The sequence below is a fragment of the Seriola aureovittata genome, chromosome 6, assembly GCF_021018895.1.
Source record: "Seriola aureovittata isolate HTS-2021-v1 ecotype China chromosome 6, ASM2101889v1, whole genome shotgun sequence".
Taxonomy (NCBI): domain Eukaryota; kingdom Metazoa; phylum Chordata; class Actinopteri; order Carangiformes; family Carangidae; genus Seriola; species Seriola aureovittata.
In genome coordinates, this window is record NC_079369.1 from 29,026,711 (window position 1) to 29,046,867 (window position 20,157).

The 20,157-nt window shown below is 39.8% G+C and overlaps 1 protein-coding gene across 1 annotated transcript in view; it reads right to left on the minus strand.

The window, feature by feature from the left end:
* st3gal3a (ST3 beta-galactoside alpha-2,3-sialyltransferase 3a) overlaps window positions 1-20,157 on the minus strand; it is a 58,661-nt gene that overhangs the window by 30,236 nt on the left and 8,268 nt on the right. The window contains exons 3-6 of the mRNA XM_056378213.1: window positions 17,666-17,708; window positions 17,440-17,532; window positions 4,660-4,754; window positions 3,593-3,656 (exon numbers count right to left, since the gene is read on the minus strand). Coding sequence (XP_056234188.1) covers window positions 3,593-3,656; window positions 4,660-4,754; window positions 17,440-17,532; window positions 17,666-17,708 — 295 coding nt within the window. The remainder of the gene's footprint in view (window positions 1-3,592; window positions 3,657-4,659; window positions 4,755-17,439; window positions 17,533-17,665; window positions 17,709-20,157) is intronic.

Sequence of the window (20,157 nt, forward strand, 5' to 3'; positions counted from 1 at the left end):
AAAAAACAAAGTGATCAAATACAGACAAGAGGAGATCATTTCTTTAAAGAGCGAGAAGGCAACCATTGTGTCTGAATGGACTACATCAAAGGATAGAAATGCTCTTTATGAGATGATAAAAGAAGAACTGGAGTCTTCCATCGAGCGACTCACGGTGGAAAATATGAAGACACAAGAAAAACTGAAAGAAACAGCAGCAGAGTTAAATAAAATGAAGTTCAGAAACAGGGACCTGAATGAAACGATCACAAATCTCAGGTACAAAGTAAAGGCCAGTGAGCCAGACCGTATGAAGCTGAGGGAGGAGGTGGCTGAGCTAAAAACATCTCTGCTACGTATAAAGGAGGATATAGCTGTGTGCATGGCTGATATCGAAGTGCCCGGGAAACTAAGGGTCAGAGTCCTGAACCTGAAAAGACGCCACATAGGAGACGATGAGAACTTCCTGGTGGATAAAGATACCAGGGTAGCTTATCAACATCAGGCTCACTGTCTACAGACAAAGCTTGACTGTAGTGTAAGGATCCAGCAGAGTCAATGCAGTGAGAGGAGACATATACAGGAGCGGCTGCGGACAACACACCAACATCTGATTCAGACAACAAGTTATTTTGTCAAATTACTGAATGAAAAGATTGTGATTGAGCACAAGTTAAGACAAGAACTCAAAGACACAACTTCAAAGCTTAAGAAAGCGACAAAGCCAGCTCCACAGAGGATGAGGTCCCACATAAATAAGAAGGTGCTTCGATCTGCACAAGTTGCCCCACTGGCTCCAGAGAAAACACCAGCTCTTTACCCGGACAACTGGCAGCCATTTGGCTGCCCCGATGACAACAGCATCATGTCATGTGACAACACCTGTGGTACGTGTGTCACAGATGGGAATCCATGTGAGGACGGAATGCCCCCAGTTGACATCTAACACTCCCCTAAAGCTAAGAACTCACTCACTCACTCACTCACTCACTCACTCACTCACTCACTCACTCACTCACTCACTCACTCTCTATCATCTATAAATCAATCAATAAATCAATCCATCCATCTATCAATCAATCTATAGCCCATCAATCAATCAATCAATCAATCAATCAATCAATCAATCAATCAATCAATCAATCAATCAATCAACCTATCTATCTTTATCCATCCATCCATCCATCTATCATCAATAAATCAATCTACCTATCTACCTACCTACCCATCCCTCCCTCGCTCTGTCTCTGTTGGTCTGTCTGTGTGTCCCTCTCTCTCCCTCTCCGTCCGTTCCCCTCTCTCTGTCCGTCCATCCGTCCCTCTCTCTCTTTCCCTCTCTCTCACTCTGTCTGTCCGTCCATCCTTCCATCCCTCTTGGTCTAGACCTGATTGTACCATCATGTGGCTCGGAGCCTCCTCTCTTCTGATTGGCTTTAAGTTAAAAAAAAGGGGGTTTTCTGTTTTTCTCTGAAAATCCACTTCTGAATTTGTATTGAAGTCTATGGGACAGTCGGATGGTACTCTTATCATTCTGAGGATCACAGTTCTAATTCTGTACATCTCTGTGCTTTGGTAAACACATGGTCTGAAAGAAGACAAATTTCCCTATGTTCCGGGAAGAAATAATGTGTGAAGAGGGAAATTTGTGGTTGTGAGGATGAGTTTAAGAGAAGTTTTTTGACCACTTGAAGCGCTTCTCTCCATTCTAGCTGTGACATCTTCCACTCTAGCTTGATGTATTACACATTATTATATACTCAGAAACTGTCTGAAAAAACATAAAACTTAAACTGTGGTAAATCAAAACTGTACAAGATATCAGAATGCTGATTACAACTTTAATATCTTAAAGTCTTTTCATTCATTTAAAGTTTAAATGAAGTCTCTAGGTGAAAGCATGCCAAAGCTATTGATGTTCAAAGAGGGGACATTTTTTTGAGGATTTGAACATCCTCTGGATTCATTTCTATAAGAAAAGAATTCCATATAAAAATTCATATTAAAACTAGAATTACCTCCTTGTGGTTGTCTGCCTTCTTCGGTCAGACTAGTTTCGAGTTACATGAATGTTTATCCAGAGTCATGGAAATTATGAACCATTTGTGTGAAATTTTGTTATAATTGCTGTGTGTCTTTTAAGTCTTAATTATGGCTAAAAAGTGTTTTACTAAGGGCACTCTGACCTTCACCTTTGACCTTTAACATCAAAATCTAATCAGTTCGTCCTTGAGTCAAAGTTAATGTTTGTACCAATTTCGAAGAAATTCCCTCAAGTTGTTGTGGAGATAATAATGATGATGATAATGATAATAAAGATTTGGATCTCAACAGTGTGATTACTGTATGCACAATATTATATATTTGTATATTCCTTCATTCTCCATTCCAGTCTTTGGGATTCTAATGTAGGGGGTTATGGGCAATTAACACCAAACTTCTTTATTATTAGCTTCTTTATTCAGTATCTATACTCTGAAGCACTAACAGCAGAAATGGGCAGTTAACACAAGTCAATGTGTCACACTTTGGTTAATATTATGATTATAATGTTGTACTGTAGACTCCGTACAACATGTGTCCTGTGTTTAGTCTGCACTGCTTAATTTGGGGTGGAAAAATAAACACATTCCTAATTGACTTAGCTGGATGATAAAACGGGGTCAGTACACCATGTCTGTACAACTGATCAGGTCCATATAAAGACAAAAACTTCAACTGAAGGTGGAATCAAACAATACAGTTACTTCTGATCTTGAATCCAGTCATTAATGTTGGAGTTTCAGGATAGATTGACAAACTTAACATTTACCCAACAAATCTTGTTTACAATATGCCACACTCTCAACTTTATAGATAACAGATGAATGAACCATGAACTGACCCATTAGGTCCAATATTTGTAAGAGGCAAAAAGAGCTGCATCAGATATATGATGATCATTTGTAATGATCGTGTAACTTAATAGTTGGCCAGTGGAGCAAACCAATGACAGTGGAACCTTAAGTTGCAAACCAGCAGAAAGAGGGTCAAAACTTCAGGGAAGATTTAGCGATTTCCAAACTGGGACATGAGGACCAAGATGGTCAAAAGGAAAACTAGATTTTAAGATATTGTTGTAAATTACAGTGGACTGTACTGTACTGTTGTACAGTTGTGATGCTGTCAACACCTGCCAAATCACTCTAAACCTTCTCTGTGATAGTTCCCGTTACAGTAGGTTTCTCCAGGACCATATTTTGCCACGATGACACACACACACACAGATTCACAAGGTGAAAACGATTACAGCCCTACTGGGGGCTGGTGATATATTAGGTTGATAAACTATTGAAAAACGAATTTGTTATTGAGATTGAACCTTTTTACACATTTATGAGCACAGATGAAATATCTAATTTTCTGGAAGTTGTCTATTTCTGTATGTTTTTAAAATTATTGCCATTTAAGAGTACTTTAAACTGTAAAATCTCCTCTTAAAAGATGATGGTAGCTTAGGCTATTTATAGTAACTTCAAAGTCAGATGACTAATTAATGGACTACATATAAAGTTAATACTCCTAGTAAAAAATACTCCTAGTCCTCTGTGTGTATCAGAAACTAGCACCAACTTACCTGTCAAGTTCTTCTCCAAGGCCGTAGCTCTTAGTAGCTGAAAGAAGAATATCTATGATCTTCTCTGCAGATGAAAGAGAGAGACAGAGAAAGAAAGAAGAACAAACAAGTAAGATGAAGATGAAACTGAAACAAATTTTCAATAGCATCAGTGTCATCTGTCTCATCGTTACAAGAGGTGCTCATTATCCCCATTAGTATGATTCATTGCGTCAATGAGGCAAAAGAAACAAGTCTAGGTCTAAACCTAGTATGTCTGGACAACCTCTGGTCAAATCCTGATTTCATAACTGTGATGTTGTCTGACAAAATCACCAAAGAGAGGCAGATGGAGAGAGAGGGAGAGAGAGAGAGAGAGAGAGAGAGAGAGAGAGAGAGAGAGAGAGAGAGAGGATGACACACAGCAAAGACTAAGCCCAAATGTCACGCGTTCTACCAGGTGAACCATGGGGGCCCGAGACAGACAATATTTCTTATTCAGTCTCTCACACAGAGCACAGCCTCCGTCTGGATCCACAATAGTTTAGTCTTTAATTACTTCAGCTCCAGAGCGTAATAGACTTTTATTAAAGGCAGGTCTTTATGTCTAACTCCCTTTGTTTGATATGTAGAGTTGGTCATTAGCTCAGTGTATTGGAAGCTCTCCTCTTCCTCTCTCCAGAGCGGTTCGGCATTCCACTGACCAATGGTGGAAATATCATAAGCCAGTCAGTCAGTCTGTCAGTCAGTCAGTCAGTCAGACATTCAAAATTATCGGGCTGGCCTCACTGTTGCCATCCAAAAATTGACAGAGAGAGTTCAGGCAGGCAGTGGGATGGAGCCAGGATGACGTTGATGTTGATGACGATGACGATGACAATGACGATAAGACAACAAGCTTGCACCACAACTTCAAATGTGGCCACTCACAACATGCAGAAACACTTCTGTCTGTTTGAAGAACACTGAGGTCTTGACAGTGCTATGGTGTTTTACAGCTAATCTTAACTGCTGAGGAATGCAGTGCCCCTTACATTGAGTTGATCTGTATTACATTCATCTGCAAAGACAAGAATGTGTAATCATACCTTGTGATTTTACTCCAAATGGAGGTGAATGATCACCGATCTTGGAGAACCGCTTGTAATTTGAATCGAGGAACATGGGCGCAAGTTTGGTGAATCTGTTGATATAAAAGAAAACATGTTACAACAAGTAAGAATGAAGAAGGGGTATTCATCAATTCATATCTGTGTGGGACCCATACAGCCCTGATGTTAACGGTGTAGATGTACTGATAATGGCAGAATGCTCAAGAGGATTTGGAGTATCATGTTTCCAGCTAATCTACAGTTGTCTGAGTTCACCTTTAACAAAACAAACTCAAAGACAAGTGTGACGGAGAGGACAAAACTCCACATTTCACACAGTGGAGCTGGGAGCAAACATTCAGTCTTGCCCTTGAACAGACACAAGGGAGCAGCTTGGTAGGTGCCCTGATCATGAGCATGTTAACGGTAGGAACTTACGTCCCCAAACAAGACTTAAGAGGTGATCCAGAGACTGAACCAGCACCCTTCCAGTGACAAGCTCCCTTTTCATCCGTGATGTGGCCGGCCATGACTACCACATGAGCTAGCTAAACCATGTACAGAGGCAGCACTTTAAAACAAAAAAGGAAGACAAAAGAGAGACTTCTAAGGTTCTACATGAGAATAAAAACCTACTATGAACTGGACATGTCTTTATGACATAAGATGTACAGTCCATGAGGACTTCCATCACATTTAAAGGCATATTTTAATACTGATGTTGATGGATTGTAAATCACTTCTCTCTGAGGACTAATCCCCCTTTAACAAATATGCAAACATTACACCTAAGATGCCAAAAGCTTCACGCATAAGGAGGAGGATGGGGTGGTGGAAGATGCAGCTGCAGCAGCAAACCCTGATTTGAATGTAGACCAGGAAGAGACTGGATTTTTGAGGCTGATAGTAATATTGATATTTAATCTGATAATCATATACAGTACATTCAGAAAGTATTCAGACAATTTCACTTTTTTCACTTTTTGGTATGTTACAACCTTCTGCTAAAATTGTTTTTTTATAACAACAAAGCAACACCCCACCCCCACCCCCAAAAAACATATATTCAGTACCGGCAATTTTACAGGGCGATGATAGATCAGCCAACCCTACTTCATGCAGATATACACTAGCAATAACAATCAAGGACATGAAGCTGTATGTGAACAATTAAGATGATGATTCACTCTACATGAACACCACTGTGTAATAATAAGGAAGGTGTGCTCAAAACTGCATATGTCATGGTCCTGGTCTGGGCTCCTGGTGTGCTCCCCTCTCTCCTTTTGCCTCCACTGTTTTTCCCCTTCCCTTGTGTTTTCTGTGTTGTCTCTCTCTCTTTCTCCCTGTTTTTGTGCCTGTGTGTCTTAGAGTGTGGCATTCCCTCCAGCTCCTCCACTCCACTCCTTCTCCTGACTGCTGCAGCCTGCACACCTGAGTTCCATCATCTCGTCAGCCCAGCAGTATTTCTCTTTGCCAGATTATTCAGTCTTCCGGAGTGGTCCACATCTAGGCCTCTTTGTAAATGGGCGTTTGCTTCCAAGTCTAACCTCACTCTCCTTGTGCTTTAGGATCATTCATCTCCTGTCTGCCTGCCTCAGCTCCGCTTCCATCCTTCCCTGACAGCTGCCACCTCTTCAGCCCAGCAGCCTTCAGTCCTGACCTCTGCTCCAGCATTCCTCACCTGCCAGACCCCCAGAGCCTTCGTCCAGTCCAAACCAAGCTTACAACTCTTAACAATAAAATCCAATCTACATGCACCACTGAGTTATGTTCTGCTTTTGGGTCCTAAATCATTTTAGTTGGTTATAACAGCATATAAAACAGTATTCTGTTAGTTTGTTGCTTCACAGTGTTAGACATGTTATGCTCTATTTAATCCTCACATCTGTCTCCAATTTGGGGAAATAGGCCTTAATGAACATGGACATAGCTGAGCTTCTTGTTTAAGCACAACTCTACATGTATCTACTGGATGTATGTACATGTGAGTGTGCATTTTGTGAAGATCCCTGTGTGACACATGACAAATCAAACATGAATTTGTATCTATATCTGTCTTTATTGCACTCTTGTATAAAATATAAAAGCAAAAATATGAAAATAGACAGCAACTATGTTATTTTTGAAAATCACATTTTCATAGAGAGATAAGAGAATTTCCTGAAGCCTGACTTTCCTGGAATACTGGAGGGCAACTGAGTATGAAGAGCTTTTGTCAGGACTGGCACATTGTTTCAAAATACTCTTCAAATTAAAGAAACTGTCCTTTCAATGGAAAAATACTCAAAATGAATCAGAAAGTGCATCAACTCCTTGTTAAAACCACTTGTTCAAAAAAAATAAACTTGGCTTTAAATACTTAAATGTGTGTCAAATTTTGGAAACCCAAACAGGATTTTTCTGTAGAAGAACCATGAGTCTAAAGGAAACTGTTTCTTTAACCAAGTCAACCCCTGCAGCTTTGGCAGCTTGTCTCTTTTCATGTGTGATATCACGTAATGAACTTAAATGAGGTCTGATTTGGCTAAACATAGCAGCTGCTAATCAGTGAATGCTGGAAGCTTTACAAAAATAACTAAAGGCAAAACTTTCCTGAAAACACTTAAGAAATCAGCTACTAATGATGTATCTTGCCTTTCTGTTTCCATATTGTTTTATTGTTTGATGGTGTTTTGACGGACTGCTCCTGTGACAAATGCAGTTGGTTCAGTTCCCCTAAATCAGAGAGAAAGGAATTTATTTCCCCAAATCATAAGTGAAATAAAAGAAATAAACTTACATTATAATCTGCAAAAACACATACCTACAACGATAAGGGCAAAAGAAACTATTAGCATTCAAAGTTCATTCAAATTTTGCTGAAACTGAATAAATACTGATATATTCTGTGATCTGAAACCACTTCACCACTTTACAAATGTTATCCTATAGAGTTTCAAAAAATTGGTCATTTAGTGAAACAAATCAATGATCGAATTGGTAAAGTTGTATACATAGTTTCCCCCCTGAAGTCTGGTTCTTTGGGGATTGGTTACAAATTAGTTACAATATGTATTTCACTGAAGAAACAAAGGCGTTGCATTAGAAGAGTGGAAAACATGTTTTAGGGTAATATTTAGTTTATTGTGCAGTTCTCTTTTGTGGTTACATGACAATGTACAACACTGCTCTCGCTGCAACAAAACCCACTAGTGTTGGAGACAGTGCAAGTAATCTATGAAACATCTGTTTAACAAGCAGAACACAGATTACAAAAGTGTAACATTGCAAAAAGGGGACTGGAGGAAAAACGGTCAACTCCTGCTCACCTTTTCATTCATGCCATATGTATTTTTGAAATGTGGCAAGTTCCTGTAGACTTCCTGTAGGCTATGACCAATCAGCCCCAACAATAACCATCTGTAATGTAAGTATCAAAGACATTTCAGAGAAAAATGGAACAAAAAATAAAAATAATAGATAAAAGTTACTAATGTAATCAAAGTCACAAGACTATGAGTCTTCAGTCTACACGAGAGGTTGTACTTAGATACAGCAAGAGCTACAGTTCAAGTCAGAAGTTTACAGACACTGAGGCTAAAGTCATTAAAACGAATTTTTAACCACTCCACAGATTTCAAGTTAAAAACTATAGTTTCAGTTAGTCGGTAAGGTCATGATCCGCTTTATTCATGACACAAGTCATTTTTCCAACACTTCTTTACCGGCGGTTTGTTTTGCACTAGATCACAATTCCAGTGGGTCATAAATTTACATACACTATGTTCAATGTGGCTTTTAACTGCTTGGATAATTCCAGGCTTCAAGGCTTTAGAAGCTTCTGATAGGCTAACTAACAGTTCAGTGGAGGTTGCCTTCAACAGTTTGTCTTTGAACGACATCAGAAAATCAAAAGAAGGCCAAGATTGTCAGAACCTCCACAAGTCTGGTTTATCTATGGAAGTAATTTTATCAACACCTGAAGGTTCCATGTTCATCTGTACAGAAAATAGTACACAAGTAAACACCATGTGACCATGCAGGTGTCAGTCCATCAGGAAGAAGACATGTTCTGTCTCCTAGAGATGAAAAGTGCAAATCAATCCCAGAACAAGAGCAGATGACCTTGTGAAGATGCTGGAGGAGTCAGGTACAACAGTAAAACAGTCCTATATCAACATAACCTGAAAGGCTACTCAGCAAGGAAGAAGACACTGTTCCAAAACTGCCATAAAAAGCCAGACTACATTTCAAACTGAACATGGAGACAAAGATGTGACTGCCCGGAGAAATTTCCTGTTGTCTGAACTGTTTGGTCATAATGACCATTGAATGTCGAGGCAAAAGGATGAGTCATGTTAGCCGAAGAACACCTTCCCAACTGCAGAGCTCTGAGAAATGTCTCAGTCTCAGGTCCCAGCCCCATCTCGACATCCTGTGTCCACATAACAGCAGCCATGAAACACTTGATTTTTGACTTGAAACTGCTTTTTTCAGACACTTCTGCATATAATTCAGCTGCTGGTAAAAACCTCCTGAATATCTGGATCGTAGATTATCTTAAAAACAATACAAACAAAGGCTAGCGGCAGTCCCACCTTTATTCAGGCTTTTACTGGTTATTATCACCTGTCTGGAGATGAGACCTGTGCAGATAATTCAGCTCCAGGCAAAAACATCCTGAACCACTGACACTGAAGGAATCCAAACCAGGAGGAGTTTACGGTGATGGTGGTGAAGACAACAACTCCCATAATCCCACACTACTTCACAATGTCACCCAATGCTGCCTTTTGTTATTGTTTTGATTGAGAGACCCCTACAGGCAGAAGTTAAAGACTGTGGTTTAAATGTTTTAAAAACATGAAAATTATTCAATTAAAATAAGGAAATGAATATATTTCAAATAATAAATATTTTTTTTAATTCCTTTTAATAAAGCAAATATTTTTTATTATTCTCTTTTGAATGTGATAGTCAGGAGTAGAGATGTTCCTAACAACTAATTTCCATGTGATTAAACAGAAATTTAAATTCAAACTGTTCGACTACTCGAAAATTGAGCTGAGTTATCTTTCTTGACCAAGAAAGATCACTGCGGGTCATATTGGTTCGCTGAAGCCCATTTCCCACTGGTCAGAAAATGTGCTAAGACCCGCTAACATCTGGCTTAAATGGAATGGGGAACAATCAGCATTCATATCTGGGTCAAATGACTCGGTATTTATCAGTTCCGATCAGTATTAATTTAAGCACAACACCCTGGTGAACTCACTAATTTTCATCCCTTTTCCTGCTGTAACGTCATTCAGAGCACAGACATTGTAAAGACACCTGTCACCTGTCCAGCACAGAAACACTGCAGCCACACTGCGCTCTCGGATGAAAGACTGACCTTCAGCTTCAAGATAAGTTTTAAAAACACACAATCACCGATCAAAGCATCTCAGGCTCTGACACTTACAGGAGCACCAACCTGAGGATGAGATGTGACAGATATGTTTTACCAGTTTACACAGCAGCTAGCAGCTCACTGTTTCTCCCCTGCTGCATCTGCATGTGTTAGTGTGTGTGCGCTCTGTAACAGCATGTGGTAACATTGTGTGTGTCCTCTCTAGGGTTTACCCGTGTTTAAAAAATCTGCTTATGCCCGCTAATTTTGGTGAAAAAGCGTATGAGTGTGGCTAACGTTAGCAGTGCATGCAGCCTTCTTGCCTTAACATCCACATGCCTGTGCTGCATGTGGTTACACATTGCTCTGGTCGAGTGGTTATAGGCCAGTTTATTGTGACACAGCCGACATACAAGCTAATTTTCTTTTTCTAGATCAAAACACTGCCTTGGTGTTACAAAGTGTCATCTGTTCCCCTTTCCATCTGTTTGCTTGTTTACAATAACTGGATATTAGCAGAGGGAGAGGGGGGCTACCGTCCAGCTAGTGGTGGGAAGCTGCATAACATCTTAGATGCAACAGATAACCAGCGTTGTACATTAAAAAAACTTTAATAATTAGTTTAACCAACTGTATTTGTGGTGCTGACTAGCGAGGGTAGCAAGGTTTATTTAGCTTCATTCAGCTGACTAATCGTTTACATTCCTAGTCAGGATACAGAAAGAACAGAAGCAAGGTAAAGAAAGGTTCATGTTTCTTTTGAAGCAACAGGACTTTATGAATGACTGCATCTCTTTCAGAGCTCATGGCCAGTTCTGTCAGCTGCATTACCAGCTGAGCAAAGACAGCAGAATAAGTGGGTCAAGGTCATTCCTTTCTCCTGAGGAAAATTCACTTTTGTTATTTTAACAGGTTACAATCTGGACTCTGTGAACAAACTTCATTAAGGCTGCTATCTGAAGGTCATGATGGGTTGGAGGGTTGCGTGTCTCTGGTGCTCAGAGAATAAGTGGGAAAGTGAACCGGCCTGAGGTTTTCTCACGCACAGGGACAACAACAGAGCAGAAGAGGACGAAAATAGATCTGCACAACACACGAGCCCATTCAGACCGTTGCATCTTCTGACTTATTTTATAGATAGTGCTAAAAACATAAGCAGGTGTAGGGCTTTCACGGTGTGGTTTTCAATAATGCAGAGGCAGAAATGGGATCTTTCCTCTATCATACCACTCTGGGCTTAGAAAGCTTTCTATAAAATAAGACTATTTGACTGAGAAAACTTAGGCCAGTTTTTCAGAATACAGTAGGTGAATTAGGTAGTTCTCCAGAGCACCACAAGCATAAGGTTGCCCTATGGTTGGCATGAGGCACCTAAATGCAACTGTAAGGATGTTGGAGCTGTGCAGCTAACCACATCAATTGTTCAGAGTTACCAAAGTGAGTACTCCTGAAGAAACAAGACTAGGCCAAATCCTAAAATATGGCTGGACTGCGTATGGTGTCTGTAAGAAAACGGAACAAATATGAAATAGTGACTGAAATGTGGCCCAATAAGAGTAAATGTTAACCAGCAGTCTCTTCCAAGCTGCTGCTCTGCTGCTGCTTAAATTCTAATTTTGAAACCTTTGTCTGACAAAATCACAAACACACAAGTTAAAGACAAAGATGGAGCTGTGATTTCAGCTGTATTTACATGAAAAACTAGAAAATTCCAGGGAAATTTTGAGTGCCACGGGGGCTACTGCCGGGGTGAGTAAATGATTTATTTCCAGTGTTCAAAAGTCACCCTGATCATATTCTGGTTTTGAGAAATGTCTTGATATAAAAGACTCTGATATAAAACAATGTCACATCCCTCCATCATGTATTATGTGGGAAATATCTCATATTCTGTGTTGTTTTTTTTTAATAAAACAAGAGGCAACATGTCTTCAAACTGGCATTTAAAGGGTTACAATCCTGAAAACTAATAAACATTTGGTAGGTTTGAGCAGAACTGAAGTGGTTTAAGAGAAGTATGCAAAAAAAAAAAGCAGAAAAAAATATTGATATTTGATGATTTTATAGCATTTTCTTTGTGTGTCCTTTTTTGGACGCGAGGAACCCCAGAGAGTACAAAATGTGTTACAGGTGTATAATACACCTGTAACAGTAACTGACATTAGATTTTAAAAATATGTCAAAAAAGACACTTTCTTGCAGAAATCCATACCTTCAGCTGTAACACAGCCAAAATGATCAGCAAATCAAAAAAGAAAAGTGAAGAAAATGTCCAAAAAAGGACAGAGGGACCCCTGAGGGTTAATAAATCCCATGAACCGCTATTTAAATTACCACTATTATGTTTTTTTCTGTGCTAAATTTAACATTACTGGGGAGGAGAGCAACGAGACTAGAAGTGACAGCGAGAGAGGGCTAGTAGCTTCTCCTCTCCTCCCCTACCGGGGTTTTCTCAAAGCTGCAGGACGAGTTACGCGCCAAAATTTGGCGGAAGAATAATAATAAGCCCGAAGGAATATTAATAGAGGCACTCCTCTCAGCTATTCTAGCTGTACAGGAGGGCCTCGGAGCTGAGCACCCGTGGCACTAATAAGCCTGAGGAATATTAATAGATGCCTCGGGCATCTGTCAGTAAATCTGACAACAAATGCAATGCCAATTCATTTCAAATGAACAACAGCCAATTCAGCTTTTACACACAAATCGTACAATCAATAAATAAATAAAATGCATTGGTATAGATTAAACTACTCAGCAGCATAAAGAGTTTGCTAAGGTTCCAAAATCATTGGCTGCACAGCCAGCCTAGAGTGTTAATCTGATGTCTGACAGAAATGTCCATCAAAATGGTGTCCAACTGGCACTACATACCTCCCACACCTGAAACTTTAGTGATCGGGCTGGACACTTTTCAGTAAATTATAAATGAAAGGGGACATATTATGCAAAATGCACTTTTCCATGGTTTTCTATCAGTAATATGTGTCCCCGGCCTGTCTACAAACCCCCAAACATGAGAAAAGTCCATCCTCTCCGTCTTTTGCTTGCACCACCTTTCAGAAAATGTGTGCTCACAGGCCAATTGGAGATTTTCCCTTGATGTCGTCATGAAGGGAGATGACACCTCCCCCCAGGTGGGTGACGCTCCCCGAGCTAGGTGTGTGCTCCGCCTTCTGAGTCCGCCTTCTGAGTCCGCCTTGCAGCCGCTATCGTTTATTCCCTCGCATCACCGGCTCCGGTAAAACTTTGTCAAAGGTACAAGCGATGCATGCTAGTTGCTCGGTTGTTGACTGTACAAACCAACACAAAAGTCTTTTTACCCCCTACGCCCGACGATCTGAAGACCCAGTGGATTTGTTTTATTTTATTTTTGATGGACACTTTAGGAGTTGTAGCGAGACTGTCCGAGACCCAACTTCAAACTTGGGAGCTGTAAGTTTTACCATTTTATGTTGCTTTACTGTATGTACACACTGTTGCGTGTGTTGTTAGCATGGCAGCTAATGTGGCTAACGTTTTGCCTCGTCCACACAGCCGGGTATAGCCGGGTGCAATTCTTCTGCTTGGTATCGCTGTGTGACGTTGATTAAAGCCAACCTGCTAACTTTATCACACTTGAAAGGCGTTTTAGCTGTCTGCAAAGTCAAGCCGGTAAAATTCAGACTAAACAGGCTTTGCAGCGATTAGCATAGGTCTCTGGGCTTGTTTGTTAGTGCTGTGAAAGTTAGTATTGAGAGTCATGCCTTACCATAGCTGTTTTAACGTTTATATCATGTTTACAGATACAGTGGCTGTGGGGAATATCTAGATAAGCACACCAGTTACAGGGGATATGTGAAAGGGGATAGTCTGTAATACACATTTTTTGCGTTTTGCAAATATAGTGAGCTATTTGCAGCATTTACAAGCTATTGACAACCCAATTTACACATAATTGAGTGCATTTGTTGTTATCATTTTTGCACTGCTTGCAGCTGTTGCCATAACTACACATTTGAGGAGATGTTGGTGTAACCTCTGTTTCCTCTGTTCAGGCCAGCACATCAAGTGCATCTATACAGCTTCCTGCAACAAGGGATGTTGCATGCCAGACTGACCCACTGTAGGCACACAGTTATCCTTGAGGACTCTTCAGCCTCACATCAGAAGTACAGGTCTGTAGCCATCTGAAGTGCATCTACTCTTGATAAACCTAACAGTCATTTATCAGTCTTGGAATGCTGTGCAGGTAAATGAAGCTGTGGTTACTTAGAACTTGTGAGAGTGTGTAGGCTAAGGTTTCTGTCAACATTAACATCTTTGATTTTCTCTTTACTGTACCTCCAGACTCTACCTGGCTGCCATGAACTACAATGAAAATGCTGACCGACCACAAGCCCAAACAAAAGAAGGTGAACCACTGTTCAAGGTCCAATTTCCAAAGGCCATGAAGGGAGAATGCAGAGCTAAACGAGTAATGACTGAGCCGACAATCTATAAGTGTTATATTATTTTATTTTTCAACCAAAAAATGTTTTGTACACATTGTATTAAGTATTGCACGTATAATGTTATGACAGTTCCACCAACAACAAATACAGTAAAGAAAATGTCAGGAGGTAGTTAGAAACAGACTTTCAGTCATTGTTTTGTAAAAAAAAACAAAAAAAAAGTGAAAAATGTAAACAAAATCTTTTGTGTTTTATCAAACAGGGAATGTGATGGACCTCATATTTGAAAAAGTCTTTTTTGACCTGGGACCATACACAGAAGCTGAGGGCCAGAGGACCTCACTGCACAGTTCGAGCGGCCTGAGAAGGAGGAGGTCATATCCAGCTATGTGTTCTATCATGGGCCAGTCTAAAACCCACGTACTGGCCTGTGGCGTCAGGAAACTCGGCAATGATGCGTAGGACTGGGCAGGCTGGAATGACGAACCAGATTCTGCGACCGAGGAAGCCCCGGCACCAGGCCGTAAAGCTCCTGTAGGCCAGATACCTGTACTGACTAAAACAACTGGACAGGGCATTTAGTCTTGCAAACATATATCTATGTCAATTTTATTTTATGGATCCAGTGAATCCTACAGCTTTTTTATTATCACTGATTATAAGTGCCTCATTTAATGTAAATAAATTCTTGATCGTTACTAAAGAAATGACTCATATATCAATTCATATATTATATGCACACTATCTGCAGATAGAAAACCTTTACAAATCAAAGAGCAGCTAAACTAATTTATTTGAGGGTGTGTTACTCCATTTGTGGTGTGTTATTACCATTGTAAAATTATGTGCACTGAAGTAAAACAAGACTGCCTAACATCTTTTATTTAGATTGAAACTATGTTTTTACAAAGAAGCACAACACACTGGTGTATTCCTCTCAACCGTAAAGTACCATAGTCAGTGCGGTATATGTTGAAGGCATTCTGGAGGGAGTACACATTGAGGCAGAGCGGCTCCAACCCAGGACGGTCTACCATACATGGTAAATCTTCCTCGATCTCCCATAGCCATCTGGTAACCTACAGTGAATTACAAATGGTAAATGCTATGGTTTATTATAAATGTAATCGAAACAAATTACTGATTACTTTGTCCAGTGAGAATGCTACCTGTGGTATCTCCTAGCAGCAGATATTCTCAGCTTCTGTGGGCATGGTTGCACAGTTTCCACAGGAGCACCTATCCAACATATAGAGAAAAATGGTAACATTCACCAAAATATAAAGCTTATGAAATTCAAAAACTGACAGACAGTGGAGCTAAGGTGGGTAAGAAGTAAGCTTGTTTACATATCAAGCGCATATAACATAGGTCATTTATAACATGTCACTTATTGCATGCAGCTTGACAACAGTGTAGTGTAGAAAACTGCACAGTTTAGTCTTTGAATAAAGATTAATGTTGCTGTCAGACATGTTTATGCTGATTTTCAGCTTTTATTGTAATGCACAAAATAAATTTACTACATAAAGGAAGATGAGCACCTCTGCTCAAAACATGGAGAAAAAATAATAAAAATCAAAATGATTTACTTTGTCAGCATCTATTAAAATATCTGACTAGTATTGACATTGAACACCTGTAGCAGTCCTCAGTCAACAAACATTTTCATAGACTGTAAAAGTATATCTAATGAAGCATGACAGATAACTACATTACACAATTCACAATAGTGCTTATTTACCAAAAGAGCTCCCAGTAATGACGAGACAGTAACAGTTAGCATTAGCTACCTAGCTACATGTTAGTAACTGTGTGCCAGCACACATCAACAAACTGAAAATGTAAAGTCAAAATACACAAAATTGGTTACCAACCATTCAGAAACGTCCTGCTGCAGTTGTAGAGTTTGAACTTCTTCAGCAGCCTCTCCCTCTGGCTCAGATTCTGGATAAAAGTCGTGTGGTTGAACCAAAGCGCTTCCGACGCCAGGTCGCTAGTCACCGGCACCGTAAACATTAGAGCATGGCGCCAGAAGCCCAAGCCGCATCCCCTTCTGGAGAGGGGCGTGGTCAGGCACAGCTCATTTGCATTTAATGCAACAGACACAGAAACAGCCTGTTCTGAACAGGGCTGAAACAGAGGGGTTTACAGGCATGCTGAAATATAGGATCGGAGTGGATTTTTTTAGCAAGAAACTTCAAAGACATGCTTTGGGGACGTCGGAGACTTATTTGAACTTGTTGAAAAGGAGCATAATATGTCCCCTTTAAGGTTTGAGCCATTTTTCTCTTAAAGGAAGATTAAGACACATGTCTTTCCTGATCTTCAGTCTCTCTCTAACAGAGAGATTAATACTGGAAACCTGCTCACCATGATCATCACACTGCATTAGGGTTAGGGTTAGGGACGCCAGCAAGCATCTGGTGACCGGGCCTTGGCCCATGGGGCCCAGCTGTGCACTGCCTGAAGAAATTAGACGGAACCACCTCCCTGTGGGCCTACCATCTGCAGGAGCAGGCATTGGGTTGGGGCGCAATGCAAGCCAGGCAATAGGCTGAATAGTAGTCTCCTATTCAGTAACAAAATACAATGAAATAAATTCTGAAAATATCGCTCTGTTTCAGTAAATTAAAGATTGGGCAATATAAGGCATTATATGGGCTGATAACACATGCATTTTGCTTTGTGAGGTGATATCACTTGGTGAAATCCGCCTCTCATCTGTAAATCAACAACTCTGCTGTAGGTACCTTTGATGGCACTTCTGTTAACCCCTTGTATCCAGTATAAATCCATCTTAAGTAAGTTACCTAACAGATTAGATCATGCTCTAGAAGAACACAAGCATGGTTGCATGAGTCTGCAATGGCAACAACAGGGTCTCACTGATCACAATGTATCTGACAATTAAGTTTGATGTCTAAAATGCTACAAACTCACTTAAATACAACATATGGTATGTATTCTTACTTTGGATAAATGGCAGTCATCTTGGCAGCTGCAAAACCAGGCTTGCAGGCACCCTCACTGAGATTGCCGTACTTGTAGATCAGCTCCAAAGGCCTGTAGACATGAAGGAATGATCATTGATGTTATGCCATCATTGATACCGTGTCTAAAAACATGCCCCAAAGGCTTAGATCCTAGACTTTGATTGGGAAGTGGAACTTGTATAAACAGTAAACTGTATACTCACAGGCTACCATCCAGCTTCAGAAGGAACCCTTGCTTGTCATACACTAGAAAAAAAAGAAGGTGAGTATGATAACGATAAATAATGTACTTATACATGTGGAATTTCAGTAGTATATATTATGGCACTGAAGTCATTTAATTACAAAGAAAGTAAGATGTTGGCTGGCATATTTCTTAACTCAGTCCTGTAAAAAAAAAAGTAATTTTGTTCATACTTAAGATTCTACATGCTTGTGTTCAGTGCCATTGTAGGAGGGTGGTTTGACGTGCAACCACATCTTAAGCAAGCTGTAATTGCCATTTACAAATATAATTGGAATAATTCATTTAAAAACAACACACCCAAGGTTTTGCAGACTTGTCCAATATCGACACTGTTTAAAAAGCGGGTTAAATCTAAATGTAACACAGTTAGTTACCATCTAAGGGGTAAAATGAAAACCACATTTTGTCACAGAATTTGTTATGAATGTTATTTGTCATTCTCTCATTGGTTGCCAGTCTCAAGAGGGCATGAGCTGACCTGAGGACAGACACTAGAGGCAAGATATGAATGCCTGAGAGTGGCATATTGCAGATTAATTCACAGAGCAAACATTTATTGAAACTATGACAATTATTCATCCCTAAAGTATTTCATTTAGTTTTTGCTTCTATACATGAACCTGAATGACCTGAAACCAACCAAGCTCATTTCACAGTTGAGTGAGCGACAACGCAAGAAACAAGTGGAGAATGGAAAGGTTCAGGTAAGGCTTCCATCCTTTCCCAGCTAAGGCTGGGTAATGTCTGTAAGTAAATTCAACATAACACACAGTGTTTCCCCTATATTCACTCAGCAGCGGTGCACCACACAATCATGAATATCAACAGGCTACTAATGATTTTCACTCACTCACTGTGTGGGCACAACAATACCCAACATTAACTTGGAATTGTTTTGAGTTATTGACTATTGCATCTAATCCTAACCCTCTCCTTATTTTTCAAAGGACATCTATATAAAAGGTAACATTAGAGTACCGTAGCTCCTTTAGGGAATAGGGCAGTGTCTAAGAAGCCACCGGCAGAAAAGTAACAGTGAAGCAGAGAATGTGAGCGGAGCAGAGGAAAACGTTAGAAGTAATTTGTCAGTATGGCAGTAAATGTACAGTATGGGCTGCAGTGTGTCAGTTAATAAATGCTGCAGCTTCAAGACCAAGAAAAGTTGTATGCTGTTTCCCCAACTGCCAGAAAAGTGAAGGGGGTTAGCCCCAGCAAACATCTGCCTAAGAAAGGCTAACGCTAACAGTACGTTTTTTGGCTGCTATGTATCGTTAGGTACATTCATAGAAAGTCACATTCATCAGCTGCTTATCATTACTTTATTTACTATATTACTATATTTATTAGTAATGACAGCAGAGCTGGTGGCTCCACAGAGTAAGGCAAGCAACTTGACTTGGCTGCCGTGATATTTTTACCTTACTTACTCTCCAGTTGGTGAACATCATGTACAGAATCGTGAGTGCAGACATCATTAGTGCTTCTAATGTGGGAAAAAAAGTTAATTCATGTTACTGACGAGATACGGTTAATGTGTCAGGACGGACTGTAGGCCTAGTTCTCAACCACAAGTGGAAGGTGCTGGTGGAGGAGAGGATCAGAGCGAGAGAGAGAGAGGAGTCAAAGGAGAGTACCAAGTGCTTAGGAGTGTATTAACAAGTGTATTAAAGCCAACGTTTACATAATTTTAACATCAGTTTTTATTCATCTTCCCAGATGTTCTGAGAAGCACAGAGTGAGTGGCTTTGACCCGTAGTAGCTGGAGAGATAAAGAAAATATAATTATTGCCCCCCCCACCCCGTCATACGGCTTAGTACCACCCCCGCTTCATTTTCGGTTGTTGCAGAAAAACAGACATACAAAATCAAACCTTGCCCTTTATTGTATAGAGGACCAGTATGTTCAATGAGAATGCCCTATTCATTTTGATTAAGAGACAAAGAGACAAATGCTTTGTGTTGAAAAGTGGCAATATGAATTCAAATTGGACATCACTGATGGAAATAGTGCAAAATAAAAATAGACTTTGGAAAAAAGACAAATATGGTGATAAAGACTGGCAGAATAAAAAAATAAGCAGGACGAATGAATCTTCAATAGTGACTTATAAAAATGTATTATTTCAAATGTTATTGTTAGATTATATATTTTTGTCTGTATTTATTCACATTATAATCTTTTCACAGAAGTTTAATGTATTAATATATATTTAACCATGTCATTGTAGAAAATATTGGCTTAAACAGTCGCTTTATTCTCAGCACTAAGAAGAAATTTATCTGGAAAAACTAAATCTTTAAATCTTATTCGACCACAATCTAAAAAACTGTATCAACCAATTGAAAAGGGCACTAAAAATAGAAGTTGGCAATGGAATAAACATTGTGCACAAGATAAATAATTAATTTCAGTGGGTGTTGAGCCGGTTCCCACTAACAATATTAGCA